The sequence below is a fragment of the Danio aesculapii genome, chromosome 13 (genome assembly GCF_903798145.1).
Source record: "Danio aesculapii chromosome 13, fDanAes4.1, whole genome shotgun sequence".
NCBI classification, from domain to species: Eukaryota; Metazoa; Chordata; class Actinopteri; order Cypriniformes; family Danionidae; genus Danio; species Danio aesculapii.
Window position 1 is genome coordinate 27,394,699 of NC_079447.1, and position 26,083 is coordinate 27,420,781.

The 26,083-nt window shown below is 33.8% G+C and overlaps 1 protein-coding gene across 1 annotated transcript in view; it reads left to right on the forward strand.

Annotated features, from left to right (window-relative positions):
* The first annotated feature begins 2,259 nt into the window (after nucleotides 1-2,259).
* The window catches only part of ret (ret proto-oncogene receptor tyrosine kinase), a 51,174-nt gene continuing 27,350 nt past the window's right edge, over nucleotides 2,260-26,083 (forward strand). Inside the window, exon 1 of the mRNA XM_056470733.1 lies at nucleotides 2,260-2,492. Coding sequence (XP_056326708.1) covers nucleotides 2,438-2,492 — 55 coding nt within the window. The 5' untranslated portion in view covers nucleotides 2,260-2,437. The remainder of the gene's footprint in view (nucleotides 2,493-26,083) is intronic.

Genomic DNA, 26,083 nt, shown 5'->3' on the forward strand with positions numbered 1-26,083 from the left:
CCCTGAATCCTTGGCAATATTCGAGAGACACTTGAATGGCTTAATTCATACACAAAAAAATTAATTTCCTGATCATTTATTGCTATTTATTACAGCTATTTATTGATTCATTTTACATTCAGGAAAAATATGTGATATTATAGAAATAAATTATTGTATTATAGAAAATGTTCATAGAAAATCAAGGAGAAGCATTGACAAACACACAGCCAGATATTAATTTGGGTTAGCTATCTTTCTTGGACTTTAAGTTTGTAGTACTGGTTTTGTATCTTATTCCTGTTGACTTAATTCATTGAAAGTTACTCTTTAGTTAATTTAATCAGTTTAGTGTGTGTGCCTTGTTTTCATGTTGATGGGATGTCCCCACCAGTATAGCAATACCAGTACATTTTTCAGAATCAGAATCAGAAAGAGCTTTATTGCCAGGTATGTTCACACATACGAGGAATTTGTTTTCGTGACAGAGCTTCTACAGTGCAACAGGATAACAGAGACAGGACAAAAAACAGATAATAAATATATATTTTTTAAAAATACAAGTAAGTAGTGAATGCAAATATACAGATTGACAAGTGTATGTACATGTTTATTACTATATACAACATTATATGTGCAGCTGTTATGTGCAAATTGGCATGTAAAGTGTGTTGTTAAATAAGTGTATATGTGTATAAAAGTGTATAGCAAGTAGTGATGTTGGTTCCACAATTATTATCATCAAGTGTTCATGAGATGGATTGCCTGAGGGAAGAAACTGTTTCTGTGATGGGCTGTTCTGGTGCGCAGTGCTCTGTAGCGTCGACCAGAAGGTAAAAGTTCAAAGAGGCAGTGTGCTGGGTGTGAGGGGTCCAGAGTGACCCCTTTTTGTTCATGTGGGTACATTTCTTGCTTCCCCTTGAGGTACAATGACTCAATTGGTTTTGGTTCTAAACTTTTATTGACTGTATTCTGAAATGCTCATATTCTGTGTGCTCATTTTTGCGATCGTTTGAGAACTTCCTGATTCAGTTGCTGTGGGAGAAATGACTATAATCGGTAGAAAGCGGTCAGAGTGCTTGCTTAACAAACAAGTGTGTTCATGACTATACATAAAAAGTATAATAATATAATATCAGTTTGCAACATCAAGCAGCATAACAAGCGGTTTTTAACGCCTAAAAATGAATGGAAGTGAATGAGACCGGAAGTCTCAAGCCAAAAAGATTCAAATGGTGGCTGCTCATAGGTGAAGAATAAAACCGATACATTTGTTGTTGTTGTTGTTGTTGTTGTTGAACACTATATTCTGAAGAATGTTGGGAAAAAGCAGCTATTGACAGCTTCTTTTTTAATTCTTCAGAATATCTTGTTTTGTGTTTTACATAAAAAGAAACTTGTACACGTGTGGAACAAGTGGATGATGACAGAATTTTCCTTTTTGTGAACTATCTCTTAAATTGCACCCCGTTTTCACTTATCCCTCCCTGTCATACCTTGTAGTTTTCATTTTAATGTGCATAGAAGAGTCTGTTTAATTAATAAATGCGAATGCGCATTTTTGAAGAAGAGAGAGGCTAGTTGTTGCACATCATTTACTGTATTGACATGCGAAGACTTGGATACACAAAGCTCATTTTCACTGTTATTGACGAGGAAAAAAGACATCGTTCATGTAACATAATATTGATCTTGTGTGACAATATGACTCCAAATCATCATGCTCTCATGCTATACTTTATAACATGTCAGAATTAAACACTTTTGTTGAACAATAAAACATTTCATTTAAAAAAATAAAAAATAAATAAAGATTGTATTGTGTTTTTTAGATTAATGCATATATTAACTTTTTGCAGAATTTACTGAGATAATCCAATTGTCAATTTCCCTATGTGACTGCAAGCTCGAGTGTAGGCATTAATGCAGTTATTGATTATTGTAAAGGCTACAGATTAATGATACTAAGTTAAACTGTATTGGTCTTTTACATTGCACATTTAAAAGGGAATCAGCATATCTAAAACTATCAATTCTTAATAATATAACACGTAAGGGGAAACCAGAAGTCACACTGGTTACCTTTTACGAGCACATTATTTGCATGTCCTCAAAATTTCGTTTTTAATTCAGGAAGAAGTCTTGGGCTCATTGGAGACCCGCTGATGTGATTCAGGACGGAAACACACATTTGAGGAAATTGGCTGGATAAGATGTGAACCTCCCCCTGCTGCTCTGTCCCTCTCTCTCTCTCCTCTATGTGTGTGTGTGAGGGAGAGAGAGTGAGCGCGCGCGGACGGTCCAGCAGCTCGCGCCGCAGTCGCCCGTCAATGGGACACTCACGTTGAGGACTTTCGTGGCTCCTTTTGCTCGAATCAAAAACAAGGCAAAGTTCTGTTGTCAGGAATCAAAATACTTTTACCTGTTCGTTGTGACATTACACTTATGATTGACAAGTATGGGAAGTACGCGGGGAATCGTGTTGGGAGTGCTCCTGCTTCTCCTGTCTGAAGGTAAGGGTTTATACTCCATAACAGCCTGATGCCCTCGCGCGAACTGTCCGCTGTTTAGCTATTATTGTGTGAGATTAACAACTGTGCTGAGAGGCAGAGCTGGTGAATGACTGTTTAGAGACTGTCACACTTGTCGTATTTTAACTTAAACAGAACTGTCGCCTCTAGTGAACATCCTTTAGTAACCAGTGACAACACGGGGTTGTGTGTCAAAACCCTGGAGAGCAGCCTACATAGACTGCATGTTGCTTCTCAGATGAATTTTTTTTCTCAATTCTGTTGCCTTATTTTTAGACAATGTTCTAGAAACCCGCAAATATGCTTTCATAATATTCAAAGTATAAATTCTTTATAACTGGAGGGTCCTCTAATGAACCTAATGTACAATGAACCCAAAAATAACCTGTTTGAGGGTGTACATGGGAAGCTCGCTATAGGTTTTGAGACAAAGCCATGGTCCAAACAATGAATATAATAATCCATAGCTTTTCTACGTGTTTTGGCTTTGGATGATTTTATAAGTTATTAAATGTATGCTAGAATTTGATGTTTTAATTTATTTAAATTAATTAATAAATACCGAAACGCAGTAAATTAAGAACATTTGCAAATGTGTTTACTGATATTCTTTCTCAAGGACATTTTTGAGTCATGGACAAACTTTTATTCTGTTTATTTATATGAAAGTTATTGATAATGCTTTAGCAATGATTCAATAACAAGTAAGATTTGCTTTGGAAATTATGGATTTAATTTCATTAAGGATTTTTTACTGGAAAATACTATAGTAAACATTCATGTTTAAGTGTACTTGAGGTGTTGCTTGCTATTTCTAATCAAAAAATGGTTTCAAAGTAAGCCCTACTTTTCAGTGTAAAAAATGCAAATAATTTGAAACATTTTATATTTATTAATAATAATTTTAAGTTTTTCATTTTGCATCATGTTTTAAATGTAACTCTGTTCAACAGACAACAAAGAGTTTATCTGTATATCCATGGCGTCTGCATTTGGCCCCTAAACACAGACGACTGAGCGCTTCTAGTGAAATTGACCAGACAGTTTCATAGTGTCAAAGCCAAAATATGTACAATCCTAATGTACCACATGATCCATGCTAGCAACACGCATGTGTCTATACATCAATATATTATAATCCCACTTAAAACCCCTCTGCCCAACTGTACTAACACACCTCTCTCAAAATAACTGCAGATAACTAGAGTCGAAACCCGTTCCTGAATAGATCCTAAATCTCAGTGTGTGGTCAGTTGCATTAAAAAGGAATGGTTGCATCGTGACAGCTTGACAAAAGTGGAGCATAGCAGAGGTTTCACAGCTATTCCGGTCATTCGGAAGACATTTGGCAGTGTGTGAATGCAAAAGTGTTTCATTTGTCTTTGTTTAGTAGTGGATGGCAGGGATGATGGTGACTAAATGAATATTACTTATAGGTCAAAAAGTAAGAGAACAAACAAAGATGCTTTCAGATGTTAATTTAATCTTGCAGTCTAAATGGGAATAAATGAAAATGGCATTTTAATGGTCATGTGGACTGATCATGTAGTCAGCTGCTTAATAAACTCAAGTAAATCAGATATGCTGCAGTTTTTTCCTGTCTTGCAAGGTGCACTACAGTAGATCAAGATATTACTAAATAAATATATTTACTGCGTTGCGTGGCATGATCGAATGAGGTTTTCAATGCATATTAAAATGATAGTTCATCCAAAATGTTAAATCTACTCACTTCCAAACCTTTATGATTGCCCTTCTTGTAATGAAAACAAAACAAGATATTTTAAAGAAAGACGAAAACCTGTAATCACTGACTTCCATAGTAGGAAAAACAAATAGAAGTCAATGGTTACAGGTTTCCAACATTTTTCAAAATATCTTCTTTTGTGTTCAACAGAAAAAAACTCATGAAGGTTTGGAACAACTTGTGGGTGTGCATGTAGTTCATTTTTGTTATCTGATTAAGTAATCTAGATTACATGTAACCCGCACTGTGAATATGAAAGTATATGCGGAATCTAGCAGATGTTTGATATGATATTGATTCTGTGAAATTGTTAATAATGTAATTTACTTTCTGAAATTACTTTTAAACATTTTAAAGAAAGCTGAAAACCTGTAACCATTGTCTTCCACAGTAGAAAAAACAAATAGAAGGCAATGGTTACGGGTTTCCAACATTTTTAAAAATATCTCCTTTTGTGTTCAACAAGAAAAAAAACTCATGCAGCTTTGGGACAACTTGAGGGTGAGTAAATAGTAAGTTTAAATGAATGGTGAGCTATAAAATAAGCTACAAAATATGTAGTACATGTAGATTACTTAAGAACATCATCTGTTACTGATTAAAATTCCATCTTGAAAACTGTATCCAGTAATCTAATATACATTTTTTATTTAAATATGAATTCTGAATACTTGGATTACTTTTTGATTACTTTCAACTTAACTTGTTTACCTCTTTTAAAAATTGGTTTCCAAACTCAAAAGCTTAGATTCACAAAACTCATTTTCCATGCTCAAGTGAATTTTCAAAGCCAAACAATGCTTTGATAATATGATGCATACAGTAGAATACATTTTTATAAAGGAAATTTTATAAGAGAAACATAGAATCTCTGAAAATTTGTAACCATAATCCTTAAACGAGTATTTAATAGATTATAAACAGTTTAAATGTAATATATTCAAATTACATGTGCTTAATTTTTGTTATCTGATTAAGTCATCTAGATTACATGTAACCCGCACTGCGAATATACAAGTATATGCAGAATCTAGCAGATATTGAATATGATATTGATTCTGTGAAATTGTTAATAATGTAATTTACTTTTTTATATTTATTTTCAATCATTTTGAAGAAAGCTGAAAACCATTGTTTTCCATAGCAAGAAAAACAAATAGAAGTCAATGGTTACAAATGTTACAACATTTAAAAAAATATCTTTTGTGTTCAAGAAAGAAACTCATGCAGCTTTGGGACAACTTGAGGGTGAGTAAATAGTGAGTTTAAATTAATGGTGGGTCACTTTATTTTGATGGTTCATTTGTTTAAGTTACACTGCATCTACATACCAACTAATTCTCATTAGGTTATAAGTAGACTGTTAGGTTGAGGTTAGGGTTGAGGTTTGTGTAAGTTGACATATACTTGCAAAGTTTCTTATAGTCAGTTAAATGTCTGTTGAATGTCTATAACATATTAAGCAGACAGTCTACTAATACTCAAGTGGACCATCAAAATGTAGTGTTACCTAGCGAAGTGCTATAAAATAAGCTACAAAAATATGTAGTACATGTAGATTACTTAAAAAAAAAATTGAATCTTAAAATCAATTAATTTTGAATAATGGACTGTCATTGTGTGAATAATAACAATAAAGAGTATGAAATTAGATTATAAGCATTTTACAATGTAAGATCAAATTACATGTATGTAATTTTTGATTATCTGCTTAAGTAATCCAGATATGCAGAAACGAACATATCTGATATAATACTCGCATGATTCTTTGAAATTATTAATATATAATTTACTTTTTTAAATGACTTTTTAATAATTAAAAAAATATTTGTGCCTTAATATTTACATGTATTATATATTTGCATATATTAATTGTTCCATCCACAGTGACAAATCCTGTGGCTGTTGATTTTTTTCATTGCAAATTTACATTTGAATTGACCATTCTCAAAACAAACTTTCAGAACTGACCTTCTTTTTTCTTTGTGTACATGAATATAATGTTGTGAACCAGGTGGTAAAGAACAATACGATTAGATTTGTTCCTGCTGAACGGCTCTTGTTTTAACCTTTGTTGGAGATGATGCGGATGCACCTTGATTCTTTGCCGTGAGGAAAAACAAAAGCCTGGAGCCGAGAGCTGGTCAGAGGGCAGGTGTGCAGCAGGTGTGCTTCGCTCTGGGCAAACACAATGTGTTTGTCTTCCGAAAGGAAAATACTGCCAGTAAAATAATAGAGTACACAGCTCTGATAACAGATGAGGCTTAAAACCCCTCATTAAAGACACAGGATGGTTGGCAGAGCCTCCTGCAAAATGGATCTCATCTCTTTTATGACAAGCCATCCCATGAAAATGGATGATGACAAAAGCAATGGGTTTTGTCCATGACGGGGACACATGTAATAATCGCTCGTGTCTGTCTGCTGTCGACACACTTGGTTTGATGGCTTAAACCGCAGTGTTTTGCAGTATTGTACAGTTGTTTGTCCTTGAACGCATCATCGGTATAGTGTAAAGAGCAAGACCTCTTGTTTGTTTTTGATAAGAGCTCATGTTTTCCTGCTTGACTTTTATTCCTTTATTTATTTGTGTTTCATGAAAGATAGTAGCTATGAAATATGTGCGGTAGACAATATAAAAGATAGCAAATATGAATTGATTAATCAATTGAACTGTTAATGTCATTGTAAATGAGCATTTTCAGAAATAGATGCTGCATTAAATATGCATTACAGTAAATGATTTCAAGTACAGTAAGGTAAGTGGAGCCTTTTGAAAATAGTTTTCACAAAAAAGTTTCTATTATTAAAGTCTGCTTATTCGTATGGTTTTACTAAATATTTTGGATTTAAGTAATAAAGCAAAATAATGTATTTTACAATTGAACTTTTTTTACAGTTTAACAGTTTTGTACTAGTTATTAAATACATGCAGTTCTAAAAATATTTTTATTTTATAAATGGGACACTCTATCAGACTTTCTAACATTATCTGTTCCTGAAATGAAAACATAAATACAGTGAATAAAAAGTATTTCATCCAAAAAAAATGTCTAAAACGGACTGATGGTTGATTGCTGAGTTGTTCAGTAAAGGAATATGTCATTCATTTGGTTCTCAGATTTTTTTCTTTATTAAAAAGACTTTACAAATGTACAAACTATTGATGTCCCGGTAACACTTTACAATAAGGTTCTTTAGTTAATGCCTTTACTAACATGAACTAATCATGAAAAACACTTGTACAGTATTTATTAATCATAATTGAACATTTATTAATGCATTATTAACATCCAAATCCATGCTTGTTAACATTAATTAATGCACTGTGAGTTAACATGAACTAACAATGAACAACTGTATTTTCATTAACTAACATTAACTAACATGAACAAAATCTGTTGTAAATGTATTGTTCATAGTTTGTTCATGTTAGTAAATGCATTAATCAACATTAACTAATGAACCTTATTGTAAAATGTTACCGATGTCCCAATCAGTTTTTTTTGCCCTCAGATACAAGTCATTTGATTTTGAGTATCTGCTGATACCTGAAACTCAATCCGATACTTCTATAAGACATAAAAAAGTATAGAGAGGAGCGAAGAAACAGATCCAGGTAGTTCATTGTTTTTTATTTAATTCACTGTATTCACCGTATAACATTCAACAACTCTGTTAACAAACAGCACTTCTGTGAGGTAGCTTGAACAATCAAGTAATGAATAACATCAATTCTTTACTTTTGGACTTAAGTGCAACAGTAAATATAAATAAAATTTAATATAAAAACAAATAGCGCCTCAACTTAAAATACCCGGCAGGAAATCCCAAGTTTACATATTGCTACTGTATAGCGTACAGTGTATAGAATCTCTGCAACAATGTGATGTCATGCTGCACGCGTTGCTGCTTCTGTGTGAAGTCAAGAAAGAGGTTCAATTTTGTGCTACACATAATTATAGATCTGTTAAAAAACAATGAGAATATAATAATACATATACATTCGAGTCCTGATCGGGAGGTAACGTCTGATTCCGATTGAGTCTGAAACTGCATGATCGGGCCAGATTTTCGATCACATGATCAGATCTGGACATCCCTAATACAAACCCTGTTATTGTCCTTGTCCTCAGCCCAATTGAACCTACAGCTTTAATAGTTTTCTAATGCTAAAAACTGTTATTCAGAAAAAAATACTTCAGAAATAGCAAAGTTTAGGTTGTTATCATTTACATCAGTCGATTAAAAACATGAAATTATAAATAAATTCTACAAATAAATACTACAAATATGTAATACAAATGAATTTACAATTGTCCCCATGTTTTTGTTAGTCCTGTCACATTTGCATTCAATTTAACATAAAATGTGTGCTATACACGTTGAAGGCTATGATATATTATATGCGTTGTATGAATATATGCTGTTTTGTATGATGTTTTTGAGGATGACAAGCTTAAGACAAGCCCTGTCACATTTTTTATAAGTACAAATGTACGTTTCTGGTAGAATGTCTCAAATATTAATAAATATTTGTGGATAATTGTATAAACTGTGAAAACATTTTAGTGACTTTTTTATTGCTTTAATTTTTTTAAATGTCTGATTGATTAAATTTATTTTAAAGTGTGATATTTAAAAAATAAATATGGACATGTTATTAAATTATAGATTTAATTAGAATAATAAAGAGCAAAATAATGTCACTATTTTTAATTAAAGGACATTTTCATATACATAGTCAACCAAAGGAATCTGTTTATATTATATTATATTATATTATATTATATTATATTATATTATATTATATTATATTATATTATATTATATTATATTTTATTATATTATATTTTATTTTATTTTATTTTATTTTATTTTATTTTATTTTATTACATTACATTACATTACATTACATTACATTACATTACATTACATTACATTTATTCATTTACAATATATTATTTGCATACTTTTTATTTTCAACAACACAAGTTGCCACTGTGTAAAAATCGTTTTTAATTAACAGACGACTAATAAGGTGATGAGTTTCTTTAATGAAGGAGAGTATGTGCCATTGATAATCAGATATATCCTCTGACCTCCAAAGTCCCACAGCTGTCCATAGCTTTCCATCAGGCTAGTTGTTTGCATAAAATAAGTCCAGACCCTATGTCATGTATTGTGTGCGGGGCATTGATTTGTGGATACACAACTCTGACCCTGTTATTTTATCTGTTGGAGGTCTGTGGCTTCTGACCTTTGGATCCCTCAGCCAAGAGGTGCTTCCTGATGATCAGACCACAGGAGATCAAACATCAAGTTCAAACTAGCGCTCATGCATCAGCACAATTCCCATCGCAGGCCGATACATCTCATTTGGTAGATTACACTGTTTTATTTCAGAGTTTATTGCTTTAGAGATTTAGTTTAGTTTGTGTTATGAGGAGTGCATATAAATCCTGTCAGTTTCTCCATCGTCGTCACTACTTTCAGCATGATTGAAAAAACAGATACGATGTGCACTCTTAGTTTTCTTTTGCTCTATGAAGATTGATATGGTAAAGAAAGTACAGACTTCTAGATCAAATATTTAATGTTAAATGAAATATTTAATATAGTAGGTTATAAAGGCAATAAACAGTGAAGGTTGTATTGTAATGTGCACATCGTATTAATGCACTAACTACAAAAGGGAATCTAAACATTTTTAAGAATATTTAAACCAAAAAAGATTTTGTTTGGTAAATTGTTGTTTATTTGAACAATTATTTGTCATTTATTTGTGAATCAGTCTGAATATATTAGAATATGAAGAGTTCAGATACAAAAACCTCTAAATGCCATCTGAACTTTCTTTTGAATGAGCATTTTTTACAAGCTCCTGTGTGTATGTTCAACACAATCTCACGGCAATTCGTAACTTTTTGATTTAGTGGCTTAGTTCGTACAAATTCGTACGATCTAATTCCGTACAATTTAGTACGATTTGCTCATCCGCCCATGACGGTTGGGTTTAGGGGTGGGGTTAGGTGCCACGCCTCCTTTTCAAAATCGTACAATTTCGTACGACTGAACTCGTACGAATTCGTACGAATTAGCCACTAAACTGTCAAAATGTAAAATACTTACGTTTTCTCGTGAGATCAGGTTCAGTAAATCCGCTTTTATGGCAAAAATAGGTTCTTTGGATTGCCTTTAAAGTGAAATAACTGCACAAAAATATTGGAGGCTGATAAAAATGCTAATTCTAGAAGAAAATTTCAGATGCCTCTTTTTTGCATCTGAACTCTTCATATAGTGTAGGAGCATAGTTTGACCTGCTATCAGCATATCATTACCACAGCTTCATTGTAAAAATTAAAGTGTTAACTATGGTAAATTTACATTAGGACAAATGACAAAAAGAAAAAGCAGAGCTGTATTTGCATGGACTGGACTGCCATTATTTAATCGTTTCGTTATTTAATATATTTTTTATTTTATTTCTGTTATTTAATATTTATTTAATATTTTGAATAATAAATATCAATAATAACGAATAATACCAATAAAAATAAAACATATTGTTATTGATTATTTAATATGTTTAGTTGTATAGTAAAACTTGACAAAATAATTCCTTAATAAACATATTAGTAAGTCTAGATTGAAGCATATAAATAAATAAATATGGTGTTAATTTTTTTGAATTTATTGTAGCTAGAAATCAGTTATTTACTGTCAGATGTGCATTTATATGTGCCATATTAATAGTGTATTCTGTTAAAGGCATTTAAAATTCAACAATACATTGATTTCTGTGATTATTAGTTCCCTTACATTATCATAGTGCAATATATATTATATGAAAATAACTACTTAAAGGGCAAGACCTCAACTATACATAACCATAAATCAGAAATCCAGACAATTGTCAAGTGGTTTCTTACAGTATTTTCTTCCCATATATGCAGTTGAAGTCCCCCTGAATTATTAGCCCCCCTGTTTTTCCCCCTAATTTCTGTTTAATAGAGAGAAGATTTTTTCAACACATTTTTAATTATAATAGTTTTAATAACTCATTTCTAATAACTGATTTTTTTTTTTATCTTTGCCATGATGACAGTGAATAATATTTGACTAGATATTTTTCAAGACACTTCTATACAGCTTAAAGTGACATTTAAAGGCTTAACTAGGTTAATTAGGTTAACTAGGCAGGTTAAAAAATATAGCTTAAAGGGGCTAATAATTTTGATGTTAAAATGTTTCTTTAAAAAAGTAAACCTTTTATTCTAGCTGAAATAAAACAAATAAGACTTACTCCAGAAGAAAAAATATTATCAGACACACTGTAAAAATTTCATTGCTCTGTTAAACATCATTTGGGAAATATTTAAAAAAGAATTAAAATCAAAGGGGGTTTAACAATTCTGATTTCAATTGTATAACTTTATACCCCTATTGCAAAATTTAATGAAGAAAGAAAGAAAGAAAGAAAGAAAGAAAGAAAGAAAGAAAAAGAAAGAAAGAAAGAAAGAAAGAAAGACAGAAAGAAAGAAAGAGAAAGAAAAAAAGAAAGACAGAGAAAGAAAGAAAGAAAGACAGACAGACAGACAGACACACAGACAGAAAGAAAGAAAGAAAGAAAGAAAGAAAGAAAGAAAGAAAGAAAGAAAGAAAGACATACAGACAGACAGACATACAGACAGACAGACAGACAGACAGACAGACAGACAGACAGACAGACAGAAAGAAAGAAAGAAAGAATAACAGACAGAAAGAAAGAAAGAAGAAGAAGAAGAAAGAAGAAGATGAAGACAGAAAGAAAGAAAGAAAGAAAGAAAGAAAGAAAGAAAGAAAGAAAGAAAGAAAGAAAGAAAGAAAGAAAGAAAGAAAGAGAAAGAAGAAGAATCTGGCAACCACATACATAAACAAAATTGTTGTTACTCTTCAGTTTAGTCCAGGCCAGTTTCATTAGTTTGCCTTTTTGTTGCTTTTTTATTGCTTTTTACCACAATTTAAAATCAATATCTGATTTTTATTAGTTTATTTTCAGTAATTTTTAAATAATCTGCTTTTTTCAGTTTCAAGTTATTTCAGTGACCACTGTTTGGTTCTTTTTTCCTCAATGGAAGGGTACCAAAAATTTCGTCTTTTGTGCAGTTCTGTATTTCCAGTCTTCAAACGGGAGGGAACATGCAGGCCAGGATGACTTTTAGTCCCGGTCTTGCCCTGGGATACACCACTTATAACTCATTTTAAGGGTTAGATAAGGTAATTTCAGTGCACTGTCTTGTTTCAGTGTCATAACGAAGCTCATTGTCCTCACAATGATCCATTGTTCTTCATCCATTGCATCCAGTGGACATTAATGAATCTCTCAAAAACCACATTTTGACTAATTGCGCGGCTTTGGTACCTACTGGAGTCATATCCCAGATCCTTCAGTTAGTTATGGGTCACATTTCCACCCCATGCATCAGTGGAATCTAATTTGCTTTGGTGGAAGGACAAGAAGACATTGATTGAAATTGTGTCCCAAGGGCGTTTGGGGCTCTCGATTTCTACATGGGTCTTTACGTGTTATTTTCTAGTGGTCATTCATGCATAGTGTGTTTGACCGATCATTTACAACAATGTGCAACCAACACAATGACTTAGTTAGGACTTAACTGTCCTCGTTTGGTCTTGAGTGTGTCTGGAGGGGGAAGGGAATGGCTGTCATTTTGAGGTTCACTCATTAAGAGTCAGCGGAGTTTCTTGAAACAACAGAGAGACTTAAAATTGCACATGCAAACTGGCCTCATAACACAACAATCCTATTCACTGTACAAACATGGCAACCTGCAATTAATTAAGTTTTATGTTTGTGATTATTAAATATTGCCACTGTCAGATGTAAACCCAATAAACAACCGAAAAATAAAACAATGTGTTGTCAGTAGTCTTAAATATGATGCAGTATTATTAACATTTTATATAAATGAAGCTCAAATGGTGTTACAAAGTTTGTTGGACATGTGTTTTGTCTATCGTTGGAATGTCTCCATTACATTACATGCTGACTGACAGTCTTCATCCACTGACAGGTTATTATGTATGTTGCAGGTATATGTGCACAATTCTTTCTGTCATTTTGACTAAATTAAATGTAAAAAAAAACAAAGATATGGCTATTAAAAAATACATGTGATTTCTCATTTGAGAATGCATTTTGATTTATCATTTGGGTAGTTGTTTTGAAAGTTCAATTTATTATTTTTACTTTTTAGGCATTTGAATTTTCATTTTCATTTTCATTTTGTTAGGAAAAACTTCCATATATATATACATATCAGTTAAATACAAATGATCAGTTCACATGCGCTGAGAGTTTCTTTTTGTAGAACAAACCTGGTAAATGTGAGATGAAAATTCCTATTAAAAGTATTTCTGCAGCTGTGAATCGCATTATTGCAGTGTATTTCGTTGTATAATGACATTAATGTTATTATTGATGGTACTATTAGTTTTGTCGTTGTTTTTAGGGTTGGAAATACTGCAACTTTTAAGTGAGGAGTTCTGAGATTAACTCAGCTTAAAGTAACAAGTTGGCAGAAGTTTGCAAAGTTCTGCTCACAAAGCTAATCTTTTTAACTTAATGAAGAAAGTTTTGATTTAGGTTAAGTAAACGTGTTAAATGTAATTGTACAGACATTTTTATTGATTTTTTTGCCAAGTTCAGTTCAATTCAATTCAATTCACCTTTATTTGTATAGCGCTTATACAATGTAGATTGTGTCAAAGCAGCTTGACATAAAGGGTCATAGTAAATAGTAAATAGGAACAGTTTAGTTCAGTTTGTAGTGTTTAAGTTCAGTTCAGTTTAGCTCAGTTCAGTGTGGTTTAATAATCACTACTGAGAGTCCAAATACTGAAGAGCAAATCCAACGATGCGCAGCTCTACAGATCCCGAACCATGCAAGCTAGAGGCGACAGCGGAGAGGGAAAAAAACTTCACTAAATGGCGAAAGTGAAGAAAAAAACCTTGAGAGAAACCAGACTAAGTTGGGCACGACCATTTTAATTTCTCCGCTGGCCAAACGTCTTGTGCAGAGCTGCAGTCTTAGTGGCGGAGGCTGGAAGCTGGCCTCAGCGAAGACTTGTCTGTCTCTGGAGCGTCACAGGAATCAGTCTCATGTTCTCCACTCCTCCATGACCACCACAGTAGCTGCTCAGGATACGGCCTGGTCCAGGATATGGAAACCTTGGGATCATCTCGTCGTTGGTCTTGGATCAAGTCAACAAAAAAAAAAACGTAATTTCAACTTTTTTTTCAAGTTGGATTTTTACAGTGTGATGTTAAACTAGGATCCAAATCCCAGTGATTTTGAGGCCCAACGCACTGTGACATTTAATGTGTTAAACACACTTTTACTCCTTCACGCTTTAACGTGTGTGTGTGTGTGTGTGTGAGCACTAGAGGTGCAACAGTTCTCTGTAAAAAGTCTAATCGTCCCATTGTCTTCCTACGGTTTGGGATGCCCTGTGATCCACAGAATCTGCATTATAAATGGTTTGGTGATAAAAGCAAGTGCAACAAAGCAAAAAAGTTCTGTCTTTGTATGCTTACGATTACTTTTCACATGTATTGCACGTGCAAAGACCTGCACAATCACCTCTTAGTATTTAAATTTGTTGTTTACGTCACGTTTCCTCACGTGTCAGCATGGCAAGTGAAGGACATAAAGCACAAATCCGCAGGTGAGGGCAAAATAAAGGTCACTGTCATCGTTGCAGGATGGCTGAATAAACTCCACAACATCACAACCATATTTGTGACGAGTGCTTCATCTTGAGTTGCTGTCTGTCATTGTGCTGTTTTTATCTGAAGCTGGGAATCCTCTTTCTGAAGACAAACCCCCTGCTCATTTTCATTTAAAGGCAGACACACAAACATTTCCCTCTGAACCAAGAATGTACATTTTCACCAGGGTGTAATAAATGATCTAATTGGTATTTTGACCTGAAACTTCACAGACATTCTGGAGAAACAAAAAACTTATCTTACATCTTGTAAAAATGGCTAAATAAATCCTATATGCACTCAAATAACCAAGGCTAATTCTCCGTAAATTATTGTAACTCAAAAGTAGATGCTAGAACCATTGTCAGCTTACAATCTCTACGGTCTCTAAGGTCAGCTTAGATTATAATGCTTTCAAGAAACTGCATTGCAAATAAGCAGAGATGAAGCAGATTGAAGCAGGGCGGAGCTAGGAAGTTTTATTGATAGTTTGAGAATCCAGTGTCGCTTTTTAAAACTTTTCATTGGTTAAAAACTTGCATAACCTACAGACACACATAAAGTGTGACAAATACACAATATAAAATATAAGCTTCCAGTCTGACAGAGTCAATATATTTAGTTTGCTTCAGTGATTTTAAATAATACTTTTTTAGGAGACTGTTGACCTTTTTTGGTACATGAGTGGTTTTACTTTGCACTCTTAAAATGCAAGAGTTAACATTTAGGAAATGGCAGCAATGGCTCAAACTCACTAGTCCATGTAAATTCGCCCGCTGGCCCATTTCAACCATTCTCTGTGAATATTAAAACTCAGCAGGTAAAACCCATAAAACTGTGAGTATGTGCAGTTTGAAGCAGTGGAGGAGAACATACTGAGTAATGAATCACACTGGATGGTATTTCAAAATATACACAGAAATTGAAAAGAAATGGAAAAAGAGAGACCTCGGGGTTTTGTTTTTACAGGCAGTCTAATCTTGACTGTTGTTTTGTCTCTGGCTTATATTAGAACATTAAGTGAATAATGCTGGTAATTGCTTATGGTAATAATACCATCCAGGAGAACATGTTGTTCAAAGGTCCCTCATTTATGAGCTCTAATGTCCCATCTAATCCCAAAAGAGATTATAAAGTAAATGCAAACATACTGCCTTATCCCACAGGAGATGTGAAATTAGATTTCTTAATGACGGACGTCCATTCCGTGCTTACATTGATGGGATGCTGAATTACATTTCTGACATTGCATTTCTGATGATGATGGATAATATTATATGGCTGTTTGATAACAGCTTTAGATATACACTTTAGATATGTTTAATTGTACTCTTTTTGGATCCTATCAAAGAAATCTTTCATGTTGCATTTGGATAATACAATAAATTAGTGCTAATTGCACATTGTAACGTTCTGCTACAGTATCTCAAACCTCCTCAGTGTCACATACTGAAGGAATAGAGACCCGCGCACATCAGAGTGAGGGGAATTTAACCATAATAATCAATAATAATAGTCCCGTATTGAATTATAGCATAATTGGCAGCCTTTTAGTTAATTAAATCGCTGTGGTCACAGAGTAATGATTCTCATTACTGTATTATAGAGATGGAGTCTTAATCATTTAGCTTTGTTATTAAGTATGTTTGCTTTGATTAGTTCTCTTATGAGCACCCATAGCATCTCATACAAATCTTCATTTAGGAAAGAAGCTTTTGGAAGAGTTAGCATCATTTTTATACTTTATATGATACATTTTTGGTCTATTTTTCCTATATATTTTAGACATATTTTATGTTTATTACTACTAATAACATTTTGTTGTTATTTTTAATATTTTATTAAAATTATTTAAATATAAAAATCTAATTTTACAGATTAAATTATACAAGTATTATTATTAATTTATTATTTATGTCTTATTATTAAGGTTAAAAATGTTGCTATTGCAGTATTTTGCTTATATTTTAACTAAGTGGCTTATGAACTGTGTTTTTTTACATACACTACCTGACAAAAGTCTTGTAGCCTATCCAAGTTTTAGGAACAACAAATAATAACTTGACTTCTATTTGATCATTTGGTTTCAGAAGTGGCTTATATGAAAGGCAAAAGCCTCTAGATTATGCCTATTTTACCAAAATGAATAACATCTCTGCAGTGACTCAAATAACTTATTAATAAAGTCATCTGGAATGGCAAAGAAAGCATTGTTGCTGGACTCCCAGAGTTAATCAATATTCTTTGGATTAATTTTCAATGCCTCCTCCTTCATCTTACCCCAGACATGCTCAATAATGTTCATTTCTGGTGACTGGGCTGGCCAATCCTGGAGCACCTTGACCTTATTAGCTTTCAGGAACTTTGATGTGGAGGCTGAAGTATGAGAAGGAGTGCTATCCTGCTGAAGAATTTGCCCTCTCCTGTGGTTTGTAATGTAATGGGCAGCACAAATGTCTTGATACCTCAGGCTGTTGATGTTGCCATCCACTCTGCAGATCTCTCGCACACCCCCACACTGAATGTAACCCCAAACCATGATTTTTCCTTCACCGAACTTGACTGATTTCGGTGAAAATCTTGGGTCCATGCGGCTTCCAGTAGGTCTTCTGCAGTATTTGTGATAATTGGGATGCAGATCAACAGGCGATTCATCTGAAAAATCTACCTTCTGCCACTGTTCCAAATGACCTGGAAGTCAAGTTATTATTTGTTGCTCTTACAACTGGGATCGACAGCAAGACTTTTGTCAGGTACTGTATATGTTTGGTAAAAGAACATGCTTAATGCAGTTAATTTTCTCTGCTGTTGATTAATATTGCTATTGAATGGCCTGCTTCTGCTCAGTTTGCCCATCACTGGGGACAGATGCTTTGCACATTGACCTTGGCTAAAGGGCAGGGGCCAAAGGGCCACATCAGAAAGCATTATAAGAATCTAAACAGAACAATGAATAATTATCAAGATTACACTATAGTGATATTAACAGCCATTGTATCTGCAAACGTGAAGCTAGATGGGAATGCTATAGTAATTGCAACAAACACATCCCAGTGTTTACATACAGCAAGTCATGAATGGAGTCCTTTGAGGAGTAAATGGATTATGGAAAGTGGATTGCTCTGACTGCTAGCGTGTGTTGAGTTCAAGGAAATGGCAAGAAAGACCCGTGCACTCTTCCAGCTCCCATGATCTCATAGATGGTTCATTTTTGCGCGGTGTGCATGTTGAGCTAATTGAGTTCCTGTCTTTGAGCAGCCCGCCGGTCCAAAGGTCGTCCTCCCATTAACCTGTTCTCTCGCTGAGACATCTCGCTTGAAAACATGCACGCTCACTATCATGGTGACTGATGATACGGATGGGCCTCATTCCTGATTTTATGAATTGATTTGTAATGGTTTGTCACTATTCGATTTATTTTAATTTTATAACAGTATTAGCTAACGTTACAGTTAGACACATTGACAGTAGAGCACGAATAAAATACAATTATTGACATGCATATTGGTATTGGATGATAAATAAATATTTTTTATGTTATGGTGCAATAATTTATGGACTATTTCCTTCATTTTCAATATGTGATTTTGGCCATGATGGTTTTAATTGTTTGTTTTTTTCTGCATGATGTGATATTTCTGCACTTTAAAAGAGTTTATGAGGCAGGAAAGACGAGATGTTGTCACTGTAAGAATATTTCACTGTAAAAATTGCAAATTGGAAAATCAAGATGTTTCATTTTTTACAGTGAATTTTCTTGTCCCCTAAACTCTTTAAAAGTGCACAAGTTCAAGAGATGTTTACATGCTGTAGACATTGTAATGATTGCCTAAGAATATTTAAAACACAATATTCAGACAGCACCATGATAAGACTAAGAAGATATGAACTTGTAATATAACTTATGGTCAGCAGTCCATCTGTAGGGCAAGCTTCAAAATAACGTTATACTATTTTCTTTCACAATGAATATTCTTGTCCCATAAACTCTTTCAAAGTGCACGTAAATTGCAGCAACGTCACACTATGCAGAAGGAAATTATCAAAACCCTTACGGCCAAAAACACACATTTGAGCTGAGGAAATAATAAATAATTTAGAGGATTTCACTGCCACAGTCGCAAATGATTTTGGGAAAAGAAAGATCTAGATGTTTCCTTGCTGTTTTCTTGTTTAATTTCTTGTCTAATTGTTTTTGATTTGATTTGATTTATTTATTTTCGAACAAAATATCATACATAAATTATCATTACCAAAAAATACATTTCAACATGGTCGAAAATTCATTTTCAAAAAGCATTGTTCATGCTTTGTTTTTATTGTTATACTTAAAATTCTTATCCACTTTGTATTTATCAGCCTATATATCAGTCCAAATATAAAAGAGTTTTCAACATTGGACAATATTTCCGAAATGGCACACTTGTTTAAGTGGCCTCTCAAACAGAATACATTTTTCAATTTCTCTTTGCTACTTTCCTATTTTAACACATGCTAGATAGACATGTTTGACCTTTGTTTTTGTCATTTCTCGTATAGAAACTTGATATATGGCAATATGTGCAAATTACATATATGACAAACAAGTTCATATTAAGATAACGTGTTATATATGAAACATACATTTTAAAATGTTGCAAAAATGACCATTTACATATATATGTTTCGAACATTGGAATTGCAAATATGTACATGTTCAACAATATTTTTCTATATGTTCTTATATGGACAATTGGCCATACCATTTTCCATGTTATTGCCACATTGATAATCTCAAAAGTCTCAAAGCTGGATAAGTTTAGTTTTCTTATTTGTAAAGTAAAAACCTGTTCAATGTGAACCTCTCACTTAAATGCATTCAGGAAACACTGTAACTGAACTGTAAAGAACAGTAGGGCATTTCACTGGTCCTAAATAGCTATTATTCAGACAGAATACATTTTTGCATTGAAAAACACAAGACTCAGACAGCTGAATGGAGAAAGATTTGAAAGTTGAAATGTGAGGTAAACTTTTAAATTGAGAACCATATTTTTTATTTTAAGATGCTGCAAAAGACTTGTTTGTTAAGAGAATACTTACAAAAACTGTAGAAAAGACAATGGAAAAGCTGTTTGTATTCAATTTTACATCTGTATTTGGTTTTACAAAACATTTAATGGTAATAATAGCCAACTACTGGTGTTGTTCTTTTATTTCATTTTGAGATTAAATTTAAAAATGGGTGTCTATATAATATGGCTTAAGATTTCATGTATGACTGTATATTATCTCTGTTTGTTGTTTTCCTTGTTCTCTGAATATGTACATTGTGTAGATAAATGTTATATGTTTGAAAAAAACAATTACAATATTTGTCCTCATATTGCATGCATCTTTTACATACTGATGTGTGATATGCTTTAAAGAGGACATTCTTTAATCAAATGGCTTTTGTAGAAACAGTGTTACTGGAAACATGTTGAAGTTATATTTTAAGTTTCTGGTGTCAATTTTGATGGTCCCTTTTGCACAATTCTTTATTGACTATAAGTTTTATAAGCTTCATTAGAATATTAGTACACTGTCTGCTTAATATCTACTGATACTGCTCCACCAATACATTCTCCAAACTAGGGCTGCACGATATTGGAAAAATCTGACATTACGATTGCCTAGTTCCAGGAGATATTTGAATAGCACTATTTGATGGTTTTCTGGGCAGTCTAACAGTATTCAGGCACAGAAATTAAATAATTATAATGCAAAAAAAAGGCTTTAATTACTTTGTTTTGTCTCATTTCTATTCCAAATATCAAAACATTCTTAGAGAAAGAAAAAATATTGTTTCGTTTTCACCATTAGAAGAAATAAGTCAAAATTAAGAGCTTTTCCTTAAAACAAGCTAAATTATCTGCCAGTAATAAATAATCTTGTTGAAATATGGATATTTGGACTAGAAACAAGACTAATATTCTAAGTAAGAATTTTTTTTTCGCATAAATCATATAAATTCTATATAAATACAGTGATTAAATACAATTCTGTAGCTCCTGGTCAACTATAATTCAGACTCGACATTACATAGCTTCACGATGTGACTATTGTAGATGCACACATTGCGATATCAATGCTAAAACGATATTTTGTGCAGTCCAGTCTATAAAAACGTTGCAAGTACATGTCAATTTAAACTATCCCTAACCCCAACTGTTCATTCTACTAATACTCTAGTGAGAATTAGATGGCATGTAATTACAATGTAACTTAAAATCAACAAAATTCGCTAAAGGGACCATTAAAGTAAGTGATACCCACTTAGTTAAATGGAAAACAGAATTAAAGTCAAATGTTCTCTTTTCATATTTATTTCCATATCGCTCAGCCCTAACTGACTCTAATTGTCTGATTTCAAAAGAACGCTCTGAACCTGCTTTATTTATATCCAGAACTGATTGGTCTCTCGTCTTGTAGTGAGCTTGTTGCATCATCAGAAAAGTAGCAAAGTCGAGAGTCACTTTAGCTTAAGCTGAAGAGAGCTGGCACACCTTCTTCTGACCCATAACAACAATCAACAAATCACTGAGGGAAATTATGCGCAGATGTTTCATATCATGTCTAAGTCAAAATTATTACGACACGTGATTTGACTCGTTAAGCCTTTCCTGTCTTGTTTGAGCGTATATAAGGTTCAAAGTCAATTCGCCTGTGAGCTGAAATCAATATGTCAGATTGCATCATAGTGTTTACGATCATGATCCATGGCACGGCTGTGAAGGGTCAGAACACTGAACCCAATCTGATCAAGTGATCGGCCATAACTCATGCCAACAGGACGCTCATCCACGTGTCGCATCCTGTCACCCATGTCAATCTTGTGATGTCACAGAGTCATTCTTGCTGCGTACTGCTTTTGAGTTAATTAGCTAGATATAAACTGCTTTCGGTTGGCTTCGGGCCTGGAAATAAATTGAATTTGGAATGATTCAAATCAGTTGGACAGGCTGTAGCTGCCGCACCACAAAAGTTCAGAAAGCAAATGACTTGAAGTTTGCTTAACGTTATTTCCTGTCTCGTCTGGGACCACTGAAACATTATTATTGACCTGAAAAGGTTCTTAAAAAATGAAGCAGTTTTTGTTTTTGGTTTTACTAAAATGCTTGATGTTTGTACATACTTTAATGCCTCCTTCATCTTACCCCAGACATGCTCTACATCTGGTGACTGGGCTCTCCAATACTTTAAGCCACTGACAATAATAAATGTACAAACTTTCCATTATGATCACTGTTATTGTACTTGTAGTTCATGCATCTCCAATATACTGATGTGTGATGCACTTGGACAAGAACTTTCTTTAATAAGCTAGTTTGTTGTAGGGATGCACGATATTTCGGTTATATCAATTATAAAATAATATTATAATGATAATATCTATTTTAATAAAGGTAATGGTATTGGTCTGATAACAAAAGTAGGCCAGTATCTTTACACCATGGGTGTCCAAAGTCGGTCCTGGAGGGCCGGTGTCCTGCTGGTCTTAGCTCCAACTTGCTTCAACACACCTGCCTGGAAGTTTCTAGTATACCTCGTAAGAGCTTGATTAGCTTGTTCAGGTGTGTTTGATTAGGGTTGGAGCTAAACTCTCCAGGACACCGGCCCTCCAGGATCGAGTGTGGACACCCCTGCTTTACACTAATGTATTGTTTCCAATGGTTGCAACTGGATTTTAATTTTTTTACTGGTATTTTGATTTTGGTTAATGTTCGGTTTTATTTATGCATGCATTATTTTTTGTCAAGCAGTAGATTTTGTCTTTATAAAAGAAAATTGGCCCTAGAAAATAGTACTTTATCAAATTATTCTAAAAAATAGAAAAAAATGACATTTTTTTGTAATCATGTAAAAAAAAAATTATATTGATTAGCTAATATATTGGCTGTTGGCAGTCTAATGGGTTATCGGTGTTGGTCAAAAATTCCATATCGGTGCATCCTTATTTTTTAGCATTGGAAATATGTGCCAATTTAGCTGTCCGCTCCAAATGTGAAGCATTACGACACAGCAGAAACATTTAAATACCAACCACTCATTTAAAGACCACCCACAGCACTCCCCACAAATGGTAAGGGTTATAATCTAATTAATACATAATAAACCTTCAACATTACTAAAAGTCCAAAGGCTTCTGATTGACTGATGTTGTTGGTTTGCACTCATTTTCAAACCTTTTGCTGTTATTTTATATATTTTATATATATAACATATATTATTTTATTTTCAACATTTGAGTTGAATTATCTGCTGCTGCTTTCAGTAGTATGGCAATAAATGTGACGTAAAATGGAGTTCAAACTCACATTGGTAGCATTTAACACTGAATAAAGTACAATAACTGTACCTGAGGTGATAATTGTCATAGTAGTTTAGGCTGTTGTTCTGGCGCGGTGAAATTTTGTGTGCTGAGGTCATGGATAATTGGGACTAAATTTTTATGGCAATAAATAACATGTAAAATGGTGTTCAAACTCACATTGGTATCATTTAACATTGAATAAAGTATATTAACTGTACCTACTATTGTCATAGTAGTTTATGCTGTTGTTCTGCTGTGATGAAATTTTGTGTGTTGAGGTCATGGATGGTTAGGACTGAAACAACTCATGCTCATTCTGAAAATGTACCTCCACGGACGTTTCTGGAGACCGCGAAATACGTTCCGGCGGCACGTTTTTCTGTAGTTTCCGCCAGAGGTCACTGTGTACGCTTTTTGAGATCTCAAATTTCCCTCGCAAGTGCCATTTGCACCTGCAGTTCTAGCGTAAACCCACCAGAGGCAACTGTCGACACACTTTTTGACAGACTTTCTGACTGACTGAGTGAATGATCAGCTGACCCACCCTCCCCCTTCCCTAAACCCAACCAATTTTATCGATTGACTCGCCCACCCACTTCCCTAAACCCAACCAACACGTTTCAAAAGCAATCCAAAAAAATAAAAGCCCTCGTCTGATTTTTTTTTACCATGTTTTCAGATTTTACCACATTCTAACCCTGCTATTCACTTGTTTGCTTTATATTTTGGATTCTGTTTTTGTCTTACCTGCTTTCTGGAACCGCTCTTAACCAGACTCGAACCCCCGTCTTCATGGTCAACTCCTCTCTGCATCAAACGTGGCGCGCTAACGGGACAAACTGGTTGCAATCAGAATGCCGACCATATGGAAGTAAGCGGTCAGCTGGTAAGCGCGAAAGGGAACGGAGTCACACCGCCCTTTAGCGTTCATTTAAAAAAATTAAATGCAGCCATACCTACGTCTGCCTACGTAATTCGCTGTCTCTAGAAACGTCTGCAGGGCTACGTTTTCACAATGAGCCTGTGTTACAACAAACTCAATTCTTGTGAAACAAAATCCATTAAAGAGTGCTGTCTACACTATTGCGAATCTAAAGTATGTTACTTAGGCAATGTTTTGTTGCCCGTTTCTTTCTTGTACACATGGGGCTTGTCGTACTGATCACCTGACTTAAACCCAATCAATAGTGTTTTCAAAAACGAATGTAAGAGAAAATACTCTGCGATCACATAGTTTTACTTAGATTTAACATTGCTTTTTTCTCTTTTGTGTAACTGTTCTTTACCAGACCCAAACTCCAGCTCTCTTCATCACCATATCAGAAAAGTTGTATATATGGAGTCTCATAGGGGAGGCAAAATACACCCTTGAGTTGTTTTGTGGTATTTATTCTGTGTTGTGCAAAGAACGGTACAAAATAATCCATTATTCATCAATAGTATAACATTAATGTAAAAAGGAACAAAGGTTGTTGACATCATATTGCCTTGTGTAGTCCATTTAACCTAATAGTGCAGTCAAACATATGTTTAAATGGGTACGTGTTTGCAGATTCATAAAATTGTAAGCATGTATTTCCAATGAGCAAAGTTTGTAATGAAAAGAATGTTACTTAAATCATGTTGCATTTACTTTTTTAGGGTAATTCAGAACGTTAAATACTGATCTAAGAAAGTAGTTTATGATTTTCGAGACAGGCTGAATGTCACATTAATGTTACATTTAAGCCACTGACAAAGATAAACGTGTAAACTTTCCCTCATGATCAGTGCTTTGTTCCTCATTAGACTTAATCACACAACATTTACGAAAATAATTAAGGAGAGGAACTGATCGATAGATTGAAATTGCAGTATGAGCTGTGTTGTTAGAGAAGTTTGTTCTTGCTTGCTGTCTACGTTTAATAATTAATCAATGGAAGCTCTTGGTTTTTGCCAACAATCTCTTTGCTTCTCAGTCTTTAGATTGGAAGTAATTACTAAGCAGAGCGTGATTTACACTGGCTCCTGTCATTATCATGATATATGTGTTTACATTGTTTAAATCAAGTAGCTTCTGTTTCCAAAAAAACAACAACAACAACAACAACAACCACATCACAAACCTTGTAGTCTGGCTTCCTCAAGTAAATAAAAGTGATCTATACTAAGCGCCTGTTGAATGCTTGATTCTAAGGTGTGCAATTGTTTTCAGGGAAATAATTCGAGTGTACAACAAAGAATTATAACCCAAATACATAAATTGCAAGACTTTTTTGCCACAAAATTCGTCTTATATATATTTTTCCATATAAACACATACAGATTACAATACAGACTCACACTTGCAAATAAATGTCATCAGCACTGCTCTGATGAGTTACATTTGTTTTACATGGCAAACAACAAACAGTGCTAATTTACACTCACCTATTGCTGTAGTATTACTAAAAAATGGACAATCATAACATTTAACTTCATGGTTCAATCTCAGTTGGGCAGACATTGGTTCATTTTTCAAAATATTGCCCAGGAATATTGTACTTTCAAGGGTGTGTTTACTTTTGTAGTTCTGCTCTCATGTGATGTGAGAGTATACATTTAGTCTTGGCCCACATAGTTAGCCTAAATGGTTATCTGGCTTATACAGCAAAACTGACCAAACATCCAAAACAATGTTATATGTACCAAGTTAAAGGAACTTGTGCATACCTGTGATGGTATTTATCAGCTGTATTTGT